This window comes from Ailuropoda melanoleuca, chromosome 13 (genome assembly GCF_002007445.2).
Source record: "Ailuropoda melanoleuca isolate Jingjing chromosome 13, ASM200744v2, whole genome shotgun sequence".
Classification (NCBI taxonomy): domain Eukaryota; kingdom Metazoa; phylum Chordata; class Mammalia; order Carnivora; family Ursidae; genus Ailuropoda; species Ailuropoda melanoleuca.
The window spans coordinates 31127653-31147198 of NC_048230.1; the positions used below are offsets into that span (position 1 = coordinate 31127653).

The window sequence follows — 19546 nt, forward strand, 5'->3', positions numbered from 1 at the left end:
ATCTTTCTTGTTTCTATTTTAATAAAGGTAGTATACGTACATTACAAACCCCCCAAAATACACGTGTACAAAGCAGAAAGTGAAAGATACTGCCTCTCTCTGAATCTTACCCCCAAGACAGGACCACTGAGAGAAGTGGGGTCAATTTTCCCCACACCCTAATATGCATATGTAAACAAAGGACATTCTATAATCTGCTTCTTCATTCCATCCCCCACAGCATGCTTATGAAGGCTTCCCAGTGGAGCAGACTGGCATTCAAAACTGTTGGTAAAGGACCCAGACAAGAGACTGTGTGCTACCAAACTACTGAAAAACTTCCATCTGTCAAGCATCAATGTTTTAAAAATTAGAGCAAAAATGTCAAATTGCTATCAGCATTTCTAAACACTCTCAAGAGCTATACTTAACGTTATGGATTCATAACAAATGCGCTGGGTAGTACTACCCCCGAAGCCTTTAATATTATCTTCCGCTAAGCAGTAGCACCTGTAACTGACGCCTCTTAGAGCAGGAGAAGAGATGTATCAACTCTCACTATTAAAAACATATTTTTTGTTAGGTTTGGAAGACTATACAGTAGAATATTAATATTGGTTATTTGTGGGTGATAAGATTAGAGGCTTTTCCCCCTCTCCACTTTTTTCATTTGTTACCAATCACTTTTTTTTTTTACAAAGAAAATATTACTCTCTAAAAATAAAATCTGAAAAGGTATTTTAAAGTTTTTACTGGGAAACACCTGTATCATCCTCAAATGGATAGTCAATTCAAAAACTGTCTTCTGATCATTCTCATAAACCCTTCTGAATGCCAGGGTTATGAGGCAGCATGATAGTTTCACTCTAGGACAGAACAGAGCTATCTTTTTCATGCCAACGTGGTTTCTGGTACAATGAAGTCTCCTGCAATCACTGTATACACATCTATACATTTTAAAGGATCTAGAATGACAATTTTATTTATTTTTTTTAAAAAGATTTTATTTATTTATTTGCAGGGGGAGTGGGAGAGGAAGAAGCAGGCTCCCAGCAGAGCAGGGAGCCTGATGTGGGACTCAATCCCAGAACACCGGGATCACGCCCTGAGCCGAAGGCAGATGCTTAATGACTGAGCCACCCAGGCGCCCCACAGAATGACAATTTTAAACTGCAATTCACAGACAGTGATTTTTTTCTGCTGGACCCACAAATAATAGGTTATTTCAGTTGTTCTCAATCCTGGCTTAGCCCCCCATGCCCTGGATCCTGGGGGCTGGGGACATCTTTGTTTTTAACAAGTCCCCAGGTGACTGTGATATGCAGATAGGGTTGAGAACCACTGGGTCATTCTATGACAATTCCTTGGATCGACCTCCTACCACAATTACCAAGTGCACAGGCTCTGCCTCCTTAACATTTAGCTTGAACCCAAGGAGTCTTCCCTGAGCACCCTGGCTTCTGCTGAATGTATGATCCCCCTCCGTAAAGTGCGTAACAGTGGTACCTATTTCTGCAGGATGCTGTGAGGACTGACCAGGTGAAGCAGTTACACTCCAGGCCAGGCAGAGAATAAGAGCTCTACAAATGGCGGCTGTTCTAACTGGGAAAGACTGCTGGAAAGAGTTGGCTTTGAAGGGGAGGAAGACCAAGAAGAGAAACAGTGACGATGAAGCTTTCAATGTGAATTAACCATTCAGAGAAGAAAGCAGAACTGGGTTTGCAATGGACATTAAGGTTCCATGAAGAACATCTGAAAATGCTTCTGCCCAGGAGAAGGTATTTTCCATAAGGTCAGGGGTAGGCAGGGGGGGATATTGTATGGTCACGTGACAGGTTGTACGCACCATATTCGGTCAGTCGGGGGAGGTGGAATGTTGACTGCCAGGGTTCCTCGGCATTCTTGTACTTCTACGGTTAGCAGCAGGGGGGTATTGGAGACTTCTTCGATCTTCTTTTTAATGAACTCTGTCTCTGTTGCTTTTTGGAAGTATTTTGACTTGGTAATTTTATCGACAAACCTCATAATCTTACTTGTTCGATGACCTCCAACATACCTTTAAATGAGGGACACAGACAGGTGTTAGTATAAACTTTGCTCCTCCACACACAAAAACTCTGTGGCTCTGCGTTCACCTTACTTAAGACCAGCGTTTCCCAACTGAAGCACTACTGACATTTTGTACTGGCTAAGTCTTTGTTGTCAGGGCTGTCCTGTCCACTGTGTGTGGCTTAGCAGCATCCCTGGCCTCAACCTTCTAGATGTCAATAGCATGCTTTGCCAGTCATGCTAATAAAAATGGAGACATGCAGACATTGCTTAATGTCCGCTAGGGGGCAAAATAACCTCCAACTGAGAAACTACTACACACATCAAATAATAAATCGTGCTGCATAGATAGGGACATAAAATACAGCAGTTACCTGACTGCCTTTTAGGTGATGTCATATCAACTTTAAGTGGCAACTACTTTTCAAAAGGCTTAGAACTTCTTTCTAAAGAAAATTACTAATCAAGCTGGCATGTTGGCAGGCCGAGAAAGCAAGCTTTTGTATCAGGTCATATCTACCATAAGACTGCCCTAAGAAGAGAGGATATTTGCTTTTTAAAATCCTCCAGAGTACCAGAGTGTCAGGAATATATGTGTATGTGTGTAGAGAAAAACAGTCATTCTTAAGACGGTCAAGAGGGTAGATTTCAAATAACACACACAAACTTTAGTATCAAGCCCTCAAATGTCTGGATTCTCTATCTTCTGTAGGATTTCAAAAGTGAATAGGCTGGTATTTTCTTACAAGTGCTTCTGAATCTTTTTTTATAATCTTCGTTTCTTCAACTCACTTTAAATAACTAAAAGATTCTTACAAAGAAGCTGTGTAAGCACTCAAATTATGCCATAGTCCAAGTAACAGGCAAAGGGAGTCCCGAAAATGAAGTTCATGATCCAAAAGATCAGCTATGTGACCCACATCTTCAAAACACACCAAAGACATCACCTGAGGGGTTCCAGCCTTGCAGGAAGACGCCGGCAGCGCAACAGAAGTGCGACCGGACAGAGGGGCGCAGTGCCCTCCACCGACACCAGGGGGAGGTGTTGTGTAAGCTGTGCCCAGAAGCACACCATTCAATACTCTGTTCATGATTTTCTTATATGCAAGTGATGAATCACTAAATTCTACCCCTGAAACTAGTAATACAATATATGCTAACTAACATGCTAACTAACTTGAATTTAAATAAAATCTTTAGAAAATAATAATTTTCTTCAATGGCCCGAGAAAGCCATTTTTTTTTTTTTTAAGATTTTATTTATTTATTTGACAGAGACAGAGACAGCCAGCGAGAGAGGGAACACAAGCAGGGGAAGTGGGGGAGGAAGAAGCAGGTTCCTAGTGGAGGAGCCTGATGTGGGGCTCGATCCCATAACGCCGGGATCACGCCCTGAGCCGAAGGCGGACGCTAAACCGCTGTGCCACCCAGGCGCCCCTCGAGAAAGCCATTCTGATGGGGAACCTTCTTAGCTAAGGAAAGCTATTCGGGTCTTTTTGCTGGGGGGCCTGGGGTTTGAAGCCACTTTGGGTTCTTAATGCAAAAACCATTCACTCAAAGTGACAGAGGAAGAAAGATTACCAGGAAGAGGGGAAACAAACTCACTCCCAACTTGGTACCCTGACCCCTGGACACCCTAGAAACTGACCCACTCACCCTTCGGCCCCTGGGAGAAGTGGTTTGTCTCCTGCGCTGGGCTCTGGAGCGTCGTCTTCATCAGAGGAGCCGGCACTGGAGGACTCCTCATCGCTGTCCGCCAGACAGTACGCCCTGGGCCTGCAACTGATCAGGGCAGAGTCACCACCACAGCCTGCCCTTCAGGCTCTGCTTAGAAAGAGAACACACAAGCTCCACCGCCACCACCGCTGACATGTCCTCGCCCTCCCCAACACCCCCGGAAAAGAAGAGGCCCAATCCAAGGGTCCTCGGATTGGTCAGGCTACCCAGGAGACTCCTCAGCACCAAGTCCCCTGAGAGCAGCACAGAGAACTTGGGCCTCAAGAGTTCCATCTTTTGCATGCGTCAGGACAGGTGGTGGGAGTGTGATGCAGTCCACACAAAATGCAGTGATCTCATCAAGTGCAGCAGTAGCCAAGTGGGAGGGTGAATGGAAAGAACGATGGTTGCGGGTGAGGTGACAGCTATGGTGGCGACATGACCTCCTCTCATCCATGACAGGGATGTTCAGGCAAGTCCCTTGACTCTGGCTGAGCTCAACAACTATGATGCTTCCTTAGTCCAGATTCGTTTTGACTCAAGACTTCTTCCTACTGAAACCATGCATCCTATCCCATAACTGCCTTAGCTCCTAAAGGCCACAGAAAAAGCCAACGATCACAGGTGACAAATCTCAAGGGACTCTGGGAAGCAACTGATGGGAGAACCCAGGAAGTTTTCCTGGAGAAATACAAATTTAAAAACCATTTTTAAAAAATGAAGTAATACAAAGCCTCATCAATGAGCAAAGTCCCTCATTAATCCTTCCAGGTTGGATACTCAGTGTCCAAAGGCAGGGGGTTACTAGATCACCAGCAGTGGCAAGAGCCCTTCCATGGCACGGGGCGGGGTGGGGCGGGGTTCTTGGCTGAGCTTCGGCCCCACAAAAGGCAGTTCCCTCCCTGGATTGTGGCTTTGCTTCTGAGAAGCAGAGAGGCAGGGTCTGTCTCTGAGGTGCAGAGACTTAATTGGGATGAAGCAAACAAGGGACAGCGTAGTCTCTGACCACTCCTAAGCAACCAAATGGTCACAAAGCAGAGGCAAGGTCTTGTATTTTTGATAAGGATAAAATTACCGGGACAGGGGAAGGCAGTGGGGCTTAGGTCCTGTCCCTACAGGTGCAATCCCTTTTGGGCTCTTCCTCTGATGCACACAGGGGGGCACCCAGTTTTTGGCCAATGGGGGCCAAGGGCACCCAAGGGCAGAGTCCACACACGAGTGCAGAACTGAAGGCCCAGGAGAGGCCCCAGCCCTGGAAGGGTCGGGCTGAGATCGCCACCCCTGAAACAGGAGCCCGACTGTAAGAAGACCTCGCCAGTGTCCTCCCTGGCAGGACACTGGGATCCTCCTCAGCCCCAGCTCTGTAACGGGAGAGCCAGCCGTTTCAGCCAACAGGCTTGAGCATACAGTTAAAGGGAAACTCCCCACAGGTACAAAAGCCTCTTGTCTCTGGCCATGGGGACAGTACCTGCCTGACTCTTCCTCCTTCTGTTAGGGTCCTGGCTAGTCCAGCAATGCTTCTGGGCGCTCCGTGGCCGTGGCCATTTCAGAGCTCCCTACCGTGAGACAGCCTCACAGAGATCTTCTTTTATATAAAACGTGCACAGCAAAACATTACTCCCAAGAAAGCTCAAATTGGGGCTTGAGATGAGGCAAGTCAGGGAGGCAAATCCCCAAAGATAAGACTGCTGTCTGACACATCTACTCTCCTTGTCCGTCAGTACAACACCTGGGCCCCCTGGCTCTCAGACCTAGCGCTATCAGATGAGGCGTCCGTGTCCTGACAGCACAGGAGGCCTGCTCCCCTTCCACGCAGCACAAACAGCTGCCTCAAGATCTGGGACTGCAGGGAAGACTGCTGAGCCACCGTCCCTCCTGTCCCCACGGTATTTGTCATCTGGCATCCTCCAGACCTGAAGCAAAAGGTGCCAAAGGCGGAGCACTGCAGAGAGCTCTCAGGTTCCCAAATTCATCCTCCGCAGGGCAGAGAACACGATAAATTTTGTGGCTTGAAGTGAATAACTTAGACAATGCCGTATCAGTTAAAAGTAGACCGGGCGACATGAAATTCTGATTTTGACCAAATGGTACCTCTATGTGGCCCTCAATACTTAATTAAACGTGTCACTCAGTGTTTGGCTGCCACTCAGTTTCATAACTGACCGTGCACCTAATGATCTCAGGATGTCAGCGTGAACTTCGGAGGAGGATACGCTGCACATTCTTATATGAGGTGCTGGAACGTAATGAGCCTAATTGTGTAAAATGCATCTTAGAATCCAGATGAGTATGATATCCTTTCCACGTAAAGGGCTAATTCTAGTTTTGCTGCCCCTGCTAAAAATCTTTTTGGACATGTGCTTGGAGTCAGACACATAAGAAAAAGTGAATTATTTTATCACTGATACTCTGTCTTGGACCAAACATTTTATTTCTTGGTCTCATAATCACCATCGCCTCTGAACAACTTCTAGCAATTTCTCTAAGAACCAATCCATCTACAAAGCAGGATGATTTGCTGATGCTCAGAATAGTTAAAAGAATGTCACAGACTCTGGAGGCAGTTCTAAAAGGCAGCTCCAAAAAATGCTTTAAGTGAAAGATGCATAACTAGATGGAACAGCCCAGGAAGGTGGCCACATGCGAGAACGTAGTCATCTTCTCTGAGTGAAATCGGCACCATACACCTGCCACAGACACGTGTGTACTCCCACAGAGCTAGACCGAGTCACGGCGTGGGCTGCAGGCACTTGGCTCCCTAAACTCAGGAGCTTCAGGGTGGTGGTGGCTGCGGGTATACCGTGGACTAGTGACCCAATACAGAGGTTGCAGGGGCCCCCCTGTGGGGACTGGCCCATGGCCCCCAGGCTGCAGTGGTAAAGCACAAACAGCCCAAGTGCCTTACAGGAAACGCCCTCCTCCAAAGCCACGGTTCCTGCAGAGAGCAGTGAGCGTGCAGATCTCCCCTACTGACTCACTCAGGTCCTCCTCACATCAGTTCCTCAAGTTACGACTGCTGCGCTCGCTACCTGAATTCCACTTTGAGCACCTTTTCGCCCCAAAGTTATGTTAACTACAATATATAACCCAGCAGCTCTTTGGGAAATAAAGAATAAAGGAAATTGGTCTACAAATAAAAAGTATACACACATTTCGAAGAGAAAGAACTTCATGAGAATAAGCCAAAACAGATCGCCCTTTCTCACTATCACCCTCAGGCTAATAAGGTGAGGACGTGAACAAGCTTTCTACAAGTGGGGCCTCCCACAGGTTGAGCAGCACTTCTAGAGACTCCCTCAGGGCACGATCATTTGCACACTTGAAGCGGGACTGAAGCGGGGACTGAAGCGTGGACTGAAAAACAGCCATGAGACAAAGCGGAGCCCTGCCACAGCCTACTCTTTGGAGAGATTCACTGTTAAGGAAAACATTGTGGGTTGGTCTCTCCTTGGTATTTAGACTTAGGGGGATTCCGATGTGCTCGTGACTGAGGAAGTGAAGAAGTGGGTTCTAGAATCACTTCTGGGATTAGGCTCTCGGTTATGGATGGGCTTTCAGAGGCTCTTAATATCCCCAGGAAATTGTGAGCCAAAACGGTCCATGTGCAGGCATTTTCAGGAGAAGGATCCAGAGCTCTTGGATTCCCAAAGGGGCAAAAAACAAAAAAACAAACAAAAAAACCCCCCAAAAAACCTCAAGGTCCATTTTTCTCCCAAATGAGGTACTTTTGGAATGGCTTTTTCCCCTTGCTCTTAAAATTAAATGACAGCCAATTACCCATCAACATATAATGTAACACCCTCACAGGAAGAAGCAAAACATTTTATACCAGACTCTACTAAGAAAAAAATGGTACTTCAGAAGTATAATACAAAGTAATACCATCATATTCCCAAAGCAGAGGATTTTTTTTTTCACGCAGTCTGAAAAAGCACTGCTTGCTCAGAAACATGTTCATCCTCTGATCAGCCAGGGTTTATGAACTTGAAATTGTGCCAAGAGAGCCACATGAGTAAGTGTGAACACGGAATGCCTAAATGGCCAGGATCTCAGGGACCTGACTGTGTTGGGGCCCCACCTACTGCCCAGATGCCCCTTTCCAATGGAGTCCCAGCAGCTCTGTGCTGGCACAGGGCTGTTTCCAGAACGGACTCCTTCTGACTGAAGTTTGCTCTGTCCTTCTGTGTAGTTAGACCTCATTTTCAAGGCTGCTTCTGCCCACGGTGCTTTGTCCTAAAGGCTGGGCAGCGGATGCGCAGCTGGGCATGGCAGTAGGGTGGGGGCGTCCAGACACAGGAAATTGAGTCTGATTCGAGAACTAGATCAAAACCCCAGCAACTCAGATCAGGGAAGTTGGCAAGACTTTCCCTCCCAGGAAACCCTCTTAAATACTCTGACCTCAATCCTCTTAGGTCTACAAAATGAGCCTTTATGTCCAGGAACATGATGAAAGGACAAGCTTCCTAGTGGTGTCACATGGGACCAAACAAGACTCAGCACCTACAGGGTATGAAATGCTACATGGAGAGTTGATAAACACCACTCACCAGAAAATACAATCCACAGATTGCCGAATCCAAACACATTTTAACAAATAGCAGAAAAACAAAAGGAAAATAGCACAGGTACAGGTTAGACTGCATACAGGCGGGGAAATTTTCCAATGAGTAAAACAGGAACATTTCATTAAATCAGAATAATCTAAGTAAAAGCACATTCTCAAATGTATGACCCTCCCATCTTCTATGACCGCACGTATGAATATAAGCATTAGGTCAGCATCCTAACTAAGCAAAAATCTTAGAGTCTGAGTGTCTTATATTTAGACCCTGAGAAGGAGGCTCCTGGTGGGGTTTTCCTGTCAATGTACTGTTGATTCCATGCCAAAGGGATAAAGATGCGAGAAGGAGACTCTACTTAGCATTTTTAGTTTGGTCAAACAATAATATAATTTAAATTTGTGGTCAGAAGTGGTCATTTTTAAGGTGTATGGGAATGTAAAGTTCCAGCTTACCCATTTTAGGCATCTAAGGGGGAAAAATTAACCTTCATTAAGTATCTGAAATACTTACTAAATCAGACAAATCTGAAATACTTACTAAATCAGACAAACTCTGGGCAGCAGATGCAATATCTTCTACACAGAGAGGAAGTTACTACTAAGCAAATCAGTATTGTATTATTTAGGGAAAACATATCTCACAACGCTTTTGGAGCACCCTCTTGGCTACAAAATCAGTTGTCGTATTAGAAATAGTTCAGACTCTGTGATTAAAGCAAACGGACCCCCTAAGGACCTTAGCCTTGTCCACACAATGCTGTTTGTGGCTACAAGTGGAAGGAGGAAGTTTCTTGATGACAATTCTCTTCGCAGAGCATTTTACTGTGCAGATGAGCCTGCCCTACAGGTCTGAGTCAGCGATGCTTTCTGGGTAATGGATGCTGGGCACCCCACTGGCAGCACTGAGGCCACAGGGCGCTGAGCAGAGGTGGGGACTCACAGTCCTCGGGGGATGAAAGTAGGGAACCATTCCCTGAAATCCTCTGTGATCTGGAAGCACTTGCATGGAAGCTAACTCAACACATCAAAGCTGCTTCTCAAAGACTAGAGGGAGAGGTCAGTTCCCCAGGGCTGGATTAATAAATTCATATGGCCCCTTACCCTTCTTTGCCAATTTCTCCAACCTTCAGGGCTTCAACAAGAGGCTCTTTACCTAGTTTGGTCAAATTCATTTTGGTCTCGAGAGTCATCAGAAAGGACCCATTGTAGGACATTTCCAAATCGATCCAGAGTCCTGGAGAAATGGTGAAAAAACAGAAGTTTTTTTTCCCCCCGGAAAAACATGACTATAGATGACAGTATAAAAATTTGTATTTTAAAGTACTGAAGTAGGTATCACATTGAAAGTCTGGAGATTTCTACTGCCTGTGCTACCAATGCATGCAAGGGGAGGTCATGAAAAGAAAAGCCCCGGAAATGGTTCAAGCGTTTGTCAATTTGCCAACATGTGAATATCCATTAAAACAGTGAGCTCAGTGCACCTGTCAGCGCTGGAGGGGTCCTGTTCTTTGGGTTCATTCTCACATTTAGTAAGAAAATACACTCCCAACAGGAGGATGGCTTGTCCCAGGGCAAAGCCAGGACAAAGTCTGCTGATTCCCAGCCAGTTATGAGGCAAAAGAGAGGTGCAGAGACCTCGCTGAATGCTGGGCTATTCTTTAAAGACGCACGAGAGAACCACTGCCTTCAAATGATCTCATATTGGTAGGGGAGTGGAGCACGGGAAATGCTTCAGATTGAGCTCGGCATGATAAGAAGAGGGACACACATTTTTAGCAACCTTTTCTTTCTGGCAATTGCTTAGTAATGGACAAAAGAATTAATGTTCAACGACCCAGAATCATCCAGATAAAGTGCGGTAACTGCTTTGTACCTTAGTTTAAAACCCCGTTCCTTAGAAGAGATACCAGTATCGGTGAGATCATATGTAAGAGGCTTTGAGCTTTGTGGAATTTCACTGGGATGGGCCACTGACCAGGAGTCTATAATGCAATCAGGGATCATCTCCCAGCCTTCCCCACCAGGATTCTGGGATTTGGGGGTAGAACACGCTACGCTGTGAGGTCCAGACTCTGGCTTCCATAACACTTCATGGACTTTCAAGCAAAATGTGATCCTTCAAGTGGGTGTTTAAATGTTCATCAACTTTAGAGATCCTCATAAGATGCATGACAACATCTAAAAGGAAGCAGGAAACTAATCTAAAACCATCGTTGACCCACAGCAGCATTTTCAAGCAATTACAGTAAATAACCCAACCCATATTTGGCCACCATTTCAGATAAAAGCTCTGCTTAACCTCAAGAGGCTCTAATGGTGTCATCCCTCACTAAAGGCAGAGTCATTCCAATTCTGTTTTCAAACAAATTCTCTTTATCATAATTGAAGGTAATTGTTTTCCACGAATGACATGAAGTGATATACAGGTCAACTGTGATTGTCCGGTTTGTAGCAATTCACAAAACTGCTTTATTTCTTGCTTATGTTAATTCAAAATCATCAATTAGCTTGCTCTGCAAAGGTACTGTTACTGGAAACGAAGGGTCCATGTGCTTTAAGGAAGACAGGCATTAATCACTTCCAGTGCAAAGGGGATAGGGCAAAGGCTGGATATGAATAGGCTTTAAGCTCAATATAGATAGAGCATCAACAAAGAAGATATTTATTGCTGTAGCATATCTCCACTTTTTTTTAACTTGAGAATCGATAGGCTCCAACTACCTGGCTGCTGTATGTTTTCAGAAATAACTTCTTTTGAAAATCCTGGTCAGGTTCCTAATAAATATTAATAGTATGTAGTGCCTTGGAGGATTGTTCTAATAAAGGCATCAGAATTCTACTTCTTATAAAGTAGAAGGTTTTGTTTGTTTTTTAAATGAGGGGGTGTGGCTATAGCTTAGTGCACCCCTGGCTTACACCCCGGTAGGTAACTGGGACGTCCCACCCAGTGACATGTGGGCCAGCGCTCGCTCCCTCTGCCAGGAGCTGAAGGGAGGCAGGCAGAGGGAAGATGCATGTGGAGCGCTGTCACATGGACTGGGGCTTGAGCTCCACCGGAAGTTTCTAGACCTCTGTTCACCAGCCTCCTCATGTGCACAAGGAGGACCGCATTGCCTCTTCAGGGGAGGGCTGTGTCCATCCCAGCCAGGGCTCTTCCCTCTCTCTGCTCTCACCAGCCCACTTCCTTACTTCCAGGACTCTTTGCTCCCTCCTAGCTTCCTGCTGTTGCCATGGCAGATGGGGACCAGACCAGAGAAGGCCGCTGGGCCGAGGGGGCACTGGGCAGACAGAGCCCTGTCTGGGCTGGGGAGGGCACGAAGCATGCACATTTGACCAAGCCTCTGCATGAGAAACAAGGTCTGTTTTTTTCTATCATTGTATATGTCCCAACAGGCCCACCCCCAGGGCCTTGTTCAGCCCTGGTTCTCAGGGAGAATATGAAGGAGTCAAGAATGGCTTGAGAACTTTTTTTTTTTTTAAAGATTTTATTTATTTATTCGACAGAGAGACAGCCAGCGAGAGAGGGAACACAAGCAGGGGGAGTGGGAGAGGAAGAAGCAGGCTCATAGTGGAGGAGCCTGATGTGGGGCTCGATCCCATAACGCCGGGATCACGCCCTGAGCCGAAGGCAGACGCCCAACCGCTGTGCCACCCAGGCGCCCCAGGCTTGAGAACTTTTAAAAACAGATATAAACTGCAACCATTCCAACAAATTACTATGACATGCTTGCATTTAGATGAGGGTAAGGAGACTATTTTAGCATTAGGTGCAAAGAAAACCTTGCTTCTGTGACAATGATGCAGCGAGCCAAAGAGCACCCTGAACACCCTGGAGCGCACACAACCTGAGCTGAGACCGAGTAGTTATATAATGGGTGAGTCAGGAGGCTCCTGCCTCGTATGATTGAAAGATGAAATTCACAGTTCCCAGGGAGGCTGTCTTCCCATTGCGGACAAATGCGTCAACAGCGTCAGGATGGGGACACACACTGTTCCACGAGTGGTGTTTTAACTCTGACCAAGCTGAACGCTACCTATCTAGATGAATGTGGCCACAGAGCTTTTCTTTTGTGCTCCTGACAAACGTTAAGACTCTTTCATGAGGCATTTCATTTAAAATGCTGCTTTGTAGGGGCGCCTGGGTGGCACAGCGGTTAAGCGTCTGGCTTCGGCTCAGGGCGTGATCCTGGCGTTATGGGATCGAGCCCCACATCAGGCTCTTCTGCTATGAGCCTGCTTCTTCCTCTCCCACTCCCCCTGCTTGTGTTCCCTCTCTCGCTGGCTGTCTCTATCTCTGTCGAATAAATAAATAAAATCTTAAAAAAAAAAATAAAATGCTGCTTTCTAGAACCATCTGCTCTTGGTAGGGCTCAAGGACAAAAACCAGAAGTTGAGCAGGACAAATTTTTAAGCCTTTAAATAGGAGTGAGGCCGTCAGTGCACACAGAGGTTCTCCAGAAAGGCCATGAAAACAAAGGGTCTTGTGTAAGTCTGCTTGGGCTGTTATAACAAAATATCATACACGGGGTAGCTTAGACAACAGACATTTTTTTCTCACAGCTCTAGAGGCTGGAAGTCCAAGAGCAAGGTGCTGGCCAATTCAGGTCCTAGTGAGAGCTCTCTTCCTGGCTTGCAGAAGGCCGCCTTCTCACTGCAATGTCCTCACATGGCAGACAGAGAGAGCAACCTAGCTCTCTGGTCTCTGCTCGTTAAGGGCACTAATCGCATCATGACGACCCTCCCTCATGAACTCATCTAAACCTAGTCACTTCCCCAAATATCATCACATTGTGGGTTAGGGCTTCAACATGTGAATTTAGGGGGGAAGGGGGGACACAAATGTTCAGTCCATCACAGATCTCCCCCGCACAACGGGTCCCCATGTGACAAGGATGTCCAGGGGTGAAGAGTGGCTGCTAATTACCAAAAAGTCCCTATAAAACCAGCATGTCATTTGGCAACATGGGAAACAAACGGACAATGACAACTTCAGTCAGTTTTCCTGCCAGGACTTGCAAGGAGCTCAGACGGCAGTTTTTCTGCTCTTCATCTGAGGGCAGGATCAGTTACCATCATCACCACTTGGAGGGAGACTGTAGCGAAAGTTACAGCCTGCTCCACCCAAAATGTTCCTCCAGTTCTCAGTGCAAGACATCAGAGCTAACGACATTGAGACGAATCCCTGCCCCCAGGCACCTGAGGCTCAAAGATGAATAAAAATGGCCAGGCCACCTGGGGCAGACTGCCCGTGGGGCCACGGGAGTTGAGCCTGCCTTAGCACGAGGCACCAGGGACAGCTAGACTAGAGGTCCTTCAGCCTTCCCTGGTGTTCTATTTGATAGACGCCATGGCCTCAGGAACAGTCCAACTGTGGCCCCACAGATCTAGTAATTTCATTGGGCAGCTCACTATTTCATTACTATTAAAATAGCTAAAAGGCATCCATCTCACTGGAGTAGGCTTAACGGGGTACCTGCTGCTTAGAAGGGGTAAGAGAACCCAAAGCCTTGCTCACCTGAGCTTGGCCTTCATGTTATCCACTCCTCCATTTCTAATTGTAACTATTACTGGTTGATTTTCACTTTGAGAGGCAACATTTGGCATCCAAAGAACAAACTTCTTAAAACGGAACATTTACTAATATATTACCAAGAACAGATGTTGGAGTTATAGGTTCTTAGAGAAGCATAGCAGTGATTGTTTTGTTCCTGGAGCCATATTGCTCACTCAAATACCACAGAAAACCAGTATGTCAATGTGTCTTTTAGGACAGATGCCATTCTCTGTCTACCTGTAACTGTTCTTGGAAACAGCTCCACCTCTCAAGACTGGTCTAGTCTCAAATCAGTCTCCTCTCTTGCACCCCAACCAAGTTCCACAAAACCGTATTTTTCTCCCTTTCCACAACAAAGTGATTTTCCTTTCTGCAACATGATCTGGTCAGAGTGTGTGGATTCACTCCTGTCAGCGCTAAGCCCCATGGTCTGGCCCTGTCACTGGGCTCAGCCCTGCGCTGCTGCTCTCCCAGGTGCTGTTAACAAGGGTGTGGTGGAAGGAACGGGCAGGTCACAGACGGACTCTGGTTCCAGTTTTCTGCAATACTCAGTGGCAAAGTAACTTCAGTCTAGCACTGGATAAAAGGCACCAGGCACTAAAGGTGAAGGTCCAGAAGACAAGTTGCTGATAGTGGACACCCCCAGTCACGACCAAGCACATCTCTGAAAATGGACAAGGCTCCTGTTCCTGTGGGACATGGTACTCTTGCCACAGGATCCAATACCTCCTGTCAAACCTTGGTCTGTTACCTGGGTATCTTGAAACAGGGTATAACCAGTATGGCACTCTGTCTGTGAGGGACACTCAGTACCTATCTGCAGATTTACATACCTGCGCCAAACGTCCTGAAGACTAAATTAATCTAAACCTGAGGGGTCACAGGCCCCATCTGTGGTTCATCCTGACATTGGCTGACATGCCTGCAGGCACTTCTCTGACTCCCCTGGGCGTCTGGGCCTGCTGTAGCCCCACACATGACCCTCGGTCAGAGGTGCATATGGAGTGCGCAGGGTTCACAGGTGAGGCGGGAGGTGCACAGCTGGTTTCCATCTATCTTCCAGCCACCTGCTGCTGGTGGGGAGTGAAGATGCCCCAGGGAAAGGTGGTCATTCAACCTGAGAAGCTGGCTGTGCGTCCTGGGGCTTGGACGGCCCACGGTGGCCAACAGGTGATTTCCAAACTACAGACATTGCTCCTTTTAGTGGCAAGGCCACAACAGCTGAGAATGGCCTTTTTCTTTCCATTTATTCCTGTAAAATGGGTCACCGGGGCACCACAGCCACCCACATTCTAAACTCTCCAAGAGCAGCAGCAGCGAAGGTGCCACTACCGATGGTAAAAGTAACAACAGCTGGCATTTACCGCGCTCGCCTTCCAGGCGCCTTTCATTCATTAACTCACTCAGTCCTCAGACCAGCCTTGCCTACGGAGTCATACTCTCCCCACTGCAGAGAGCAGTTAGCGGTAGCGAGGTTTATGGAAACTGCCCCAGGCCACAGAGCTGTGTGTGAGTCCCAAAGCCTGGCCCCAGAACTGTGCTGAGAACCACAGCTCATCCCTCATCCCGAGGGTGGAGTGATCCAACCAGCTCTGGTCCGAATATCCACCCCCCTCCAACCCCCAGCCACATGCCTCCAACAAACAAGCACAAGTTAGGGGGTTTAAGAAAGAAAAAAAAAAAAAAGGGGTGCGCGTGTGTGCGTGTGTGTGGTGGATTCCCCCAGCAGGTGCCCCCTCCTTAGAGCTGTGGGAGCCTTCTCCACCGGGCTTGCATTTCCCCAGAAGGTGAGCTCTGCTTCCCAGAGTCAGTTTTAGCCAGTCACCCTTGATTTTCATTTCCTTCAAAGAAAAGTTTACCTTAGAGCAATGGAATCCAAAACAGCACATTTCCTTTACGTTTATTTCTGTTTTAACTATCACATGCATCCTTTGCTGACTTGGAAAAACCTAATTTGATCAAACTTTTAAAACCCAAAGGCTTTATGTCTTTTATCATTCCTTTCTTTCGTAACATTTCTTCCCTTGTTACATAAGCAGAGATGTCTAAAACTTGCCCTGAAAGGAGTGAAATAAGCCTCAAATGGATTAAAAACCAGCAAAGCTTTGATCTGCGTAGTGAAATGTCTTGCTCCAGAGGAAGAGGAAAGAGACTTCGGCATTTGGTGAATTTCACTCAAAGCCTGACCAAGCTGCCCTGGGAGGCTGTGGAGTTCAAAGCTACAGGGACACTCCTGAGATGCGGCAAAGCCCAGCTATGGGCCCTGCTTCTTCCTTGCTGGAAATTTCTACTAATTCAACAAAGGACAGAGATAAGAAACTGCTAACACATTAGGAAATACAGCATGTCCACATATTATTTACTTTCTTTAAGCCTGACTCTGTGGAGGTGTATGTTAGCTGATCATTTACCAGCTCGTTACAAATCAATCCGTAAAGAGGCAAAGAGCAAAGGGGAGCCCAGAGCCCGCCAGAGCCAGAGGAAGAAAGGCAGGCAACCCCTCGTACACAGATGAGGCGGAGATCCTAGCTAGGTACTCAACACATAAATAATGTATCTTTTAAAATTTCACATGTGGTTAAAAGAACTCTAGCTAAACCATTTGCAAATTATCTTTTCTAGTTTTTACCCTCAGTGTACCAGAAATTACCCAAATCTAGGAGCACACAGATTGATCAAAGTGTAGGCATGATCAAGGGGTTACAGGTGATCTCAGCATGCAGATATTAGGTAGACTTTTGGATCTGTAGATAACTGTGGTCTTTCTCTGAAATCCACGGAATGCTAAAAACGTGGAAATAGGGGCTCACTGTCAGCTGAAATATTGCTAAAGAGACGATCAGAGCTGCTAATTGTAGGGATAAAAAAATCTCTTTGTGTTTACAACAAATGCATACAGCACAGATGATGATTTCACTAAGTATGATTCAAGAGCCATCCGATAGCATACAGAGACAAAAGTAGACATTAGTCTCTAAATTAACAAAACACTTATTTCAAAACATATAATCACTCTTGGGAAGTTGTAATTATTTTCTCCCCTACCTTGTTCCTGTGCCTGTTGAGGAATGACATTCCAGCTTAAGTGGAAAGAGGTGCATACGGAAAGGGATACTACAGAAAAGAAGTCAACTGCTTCCACGGTGGGGAGGTTTTTCCTGCCTGTTCACAAACTATTCTGGCCTGCCTGGCTTGAGCCTCTTGTCACCCCACTCCTGTATACGAAATTTTCTATCATGGTCTTTTTAAAACCACATGCCACGAAAGACACATACATCTTTATGTCATAATGTTATTTAAACTCTACACATCCTTATTAACTCTTCCTGCCCCAACCCACCCGAGTAGGTGTAAATAATGTGTCCAGAGCGCGTCTTAAAAATCAAATCTGAGCACTTTCCCCCAGCAGAAAGCTGTACTCTCAAAATATTGCTGACAACCTCTGTCTTCATTTTTTAAACATGTACGGAGCACCTACTAGGCACGGGAAGGAAGGCAAGATGTAAAACATGAAGGTCAAAGAATCTGCAACCTAGAAGTTGGGGCAAGGCAAAGGTGTGAACGCAGACGGAGGAGCAGCAGCTCCTGGTGAGAGGTGAGGGTTGCGGGGGGCACATGTGAGGCCGCGAGCAGCGGGGGCTATTTTCTGAATCACACAGGAGCCCAGACCCCGCCAACGGGTACATGGGCACATTCGGGCTGGGGCAGAACCGGCAGGGATCCTAGAGACTAGAAGAATTACGAAGGGGATCTATTCCTGATCTGTTCCCCGTCAGCTGAAGGCTGTGACTATTAACAACAAAAGACAATCAGTGTAAGACAGATCTTAAAACGTCCCTGACCCCCTCCCGCACAAAGCTTTGGTATTCAATCTGCAGTGAGGGAGACATTTCGACACTTGTACAAATGGTCAATTCTCTGCTAGAGTTACCTTGGTGATCAACGTAAGGCTTGAAGGCCTGGAGGATTTTTGGCACAGCCACCCCCATGTCAAGTTCCGTCAGAGTTAGTTCATTCATAAAGTAGGGGAGCTGGAGGAGAGAAGTAAACAACAAATGAGACGTTAGTTACCTGGTCAATGTTAGAATTCAGCATCTGCTCAGAAGGAGTGAAGGTCAAGGTTTTGGGGACACATTCATCTAACTGAAATTTACTGAGCACATACCACATACTAGGCATCATCCTACCGAGAGAGCTGTGGACAAGTCAGGCAAGGTCTTTGCTTTCACAGGGTTTACATTGGAGAGGCAGAAACATAAATGAGTAGACAAATAACCTGAGAGAGTGGATTAGTGTTCCAGAGACAGTAAGGCAAGTGGTGGGACAGAGGGAGCCAGGGTGTAGGTCGGGGGTGGCTATTTTTGCCAAGGAAGTCGGTGAAGGCTTCTGTGAAGAGTGGGGAGAGGAGGAGCCAGCCATGCTGGTCAGATTAACAATGCCTGGAGCTGCCTAGTGTGGTGGGAAAGTGGACCCCTCTTTGACTACTAGTGGGGAGTTAAGAAATTACTACAGCATTTCTGATAGGCAAACTCACAATTTTTAGTAAAATCCTTGGAGAAAAAGAAAGTCACATCCCTCAACCCAGTGCTGGACATTTTCTGTCTGCCCCCCCCCCCGCCCCGGGATTTGAGTTCCGAGAGGCTGGTCTGTGCAAACCACACGGATGGGCTCTCCCACCCTCTGGTTTCTGGCGGGGCGTAGCCAGTGGGATACACCAACGGGGAGGGCAGATGGGAGGTACTCGGGGAACAGTGTTGTCAGGTAGCTGTCCCCTCCCTTCTGTTGAAGGCCACCGCTCCTGTCAGACAGGCAACCTCTCCACACAGCCATGCTGCCCCAAGGTCTGGTAATTGCTCCCTGCTTTTGCCCCTCCAGGGAGTGCTAACAGCACCCCACCGCTGCCGGCCTTGGGTCCTATCCTATCCCTTTTGATTTCTCTACATTGGCTCACATATTTATAAATCTCTCCCTTAATATACTCTCCTCTGGTGACGCCACTCGAGTGTGCCATCTGTTTCCTGCTGGGACCCCAACTAATACAGCATCAGTAGGAATCTGCTCTAAAGGAAATAACATGAGTATTAATATCATGTTCAGAAATTCCTACTCTGCCTCCAGACTACGGAATTAATTCATCTGTTTCTTTCACCTGACTTAGGTATATGTACATATTATTATTTTTTTTAATCTGTAGCCCATTCCTCATTTCAGTGTAAGATATAAATTATGGATCCACCTTAATTTTTTTTCCCCAATAACTCATCAGGCATCTTATTGAACAACCAATACTTTCCCCATTAACCTGTAGCACCACCTTTAAATGTGAGATTCCCACAACACTGGAGTCTGTAATGAGCACCCCGTTTTTCTACCAGCATCAGACTGCTTTTTCAAACAAATATATGCTGAACATTTCCCATAAAACGAGGTAGCATTTAGCCAGGCATGGCTTTAATGCCTATTTTGGCTGGACCTCTTCAGTTCTCAAAGGTATACACTTTGACAATTCCCCAGAGAACTCTCTCTCTGCTTCTCTGCAGGGGTGGGTCGGTTAAAGGGTTATGATGTCTGTGATGAACAAAATGTGACCAAAACAGTACTCAAATGTGCATCTTGAATTGGTGGTTGCTGGATTTGGAAAATGTTTTTCTAAGGCATTGATATCATGTGGTGGCTGGCCTCCCAAT

General features: G+C 46.5%; 1 protein-coding gene across 9 annotated transcripts in view; it reads right to left on the bottom strand.

Moving 5' to 3' along the window:
- The window catches only part of TEX2 (testis expressed 2), a 114275-nt gene that overhangs the window by 3669 nt on the left and 91060 nt on the right, over positions 1 to 19546 (bottom strand). For 6 of the 9 annotated variants that reach the window (XM_034640787.1, XM_034640789.1, XM_034640790.1 and 3 more), the window contains 4 exons: positions 17791 to 17890; positions 9407 to 9539; positions 3685 to 3810; positions 1826 to 2035 (listed from right to left, as the gene is read on the bottom strand). In XM_034640787.1, the coding sequence (XP_034496678.1) occupies positions 1826 to 2035; positions 3685 to 3810; positions 9407 to 9539; positions 17791 to 17890 (569 nt within the window). Of the gene's footprint in view, positions 1 to 1825; positions 2036 to 3684; positions 3811 to 3830; positions 3853 to 9406; positions 9540 to 17790; positions 17891 to 19546 lie in introns of those variants that run through there. The other 3 variants (XM_034640792.1, XM_034640793.1, XM_034640794.1) reach the window with 3 other exon arrangements.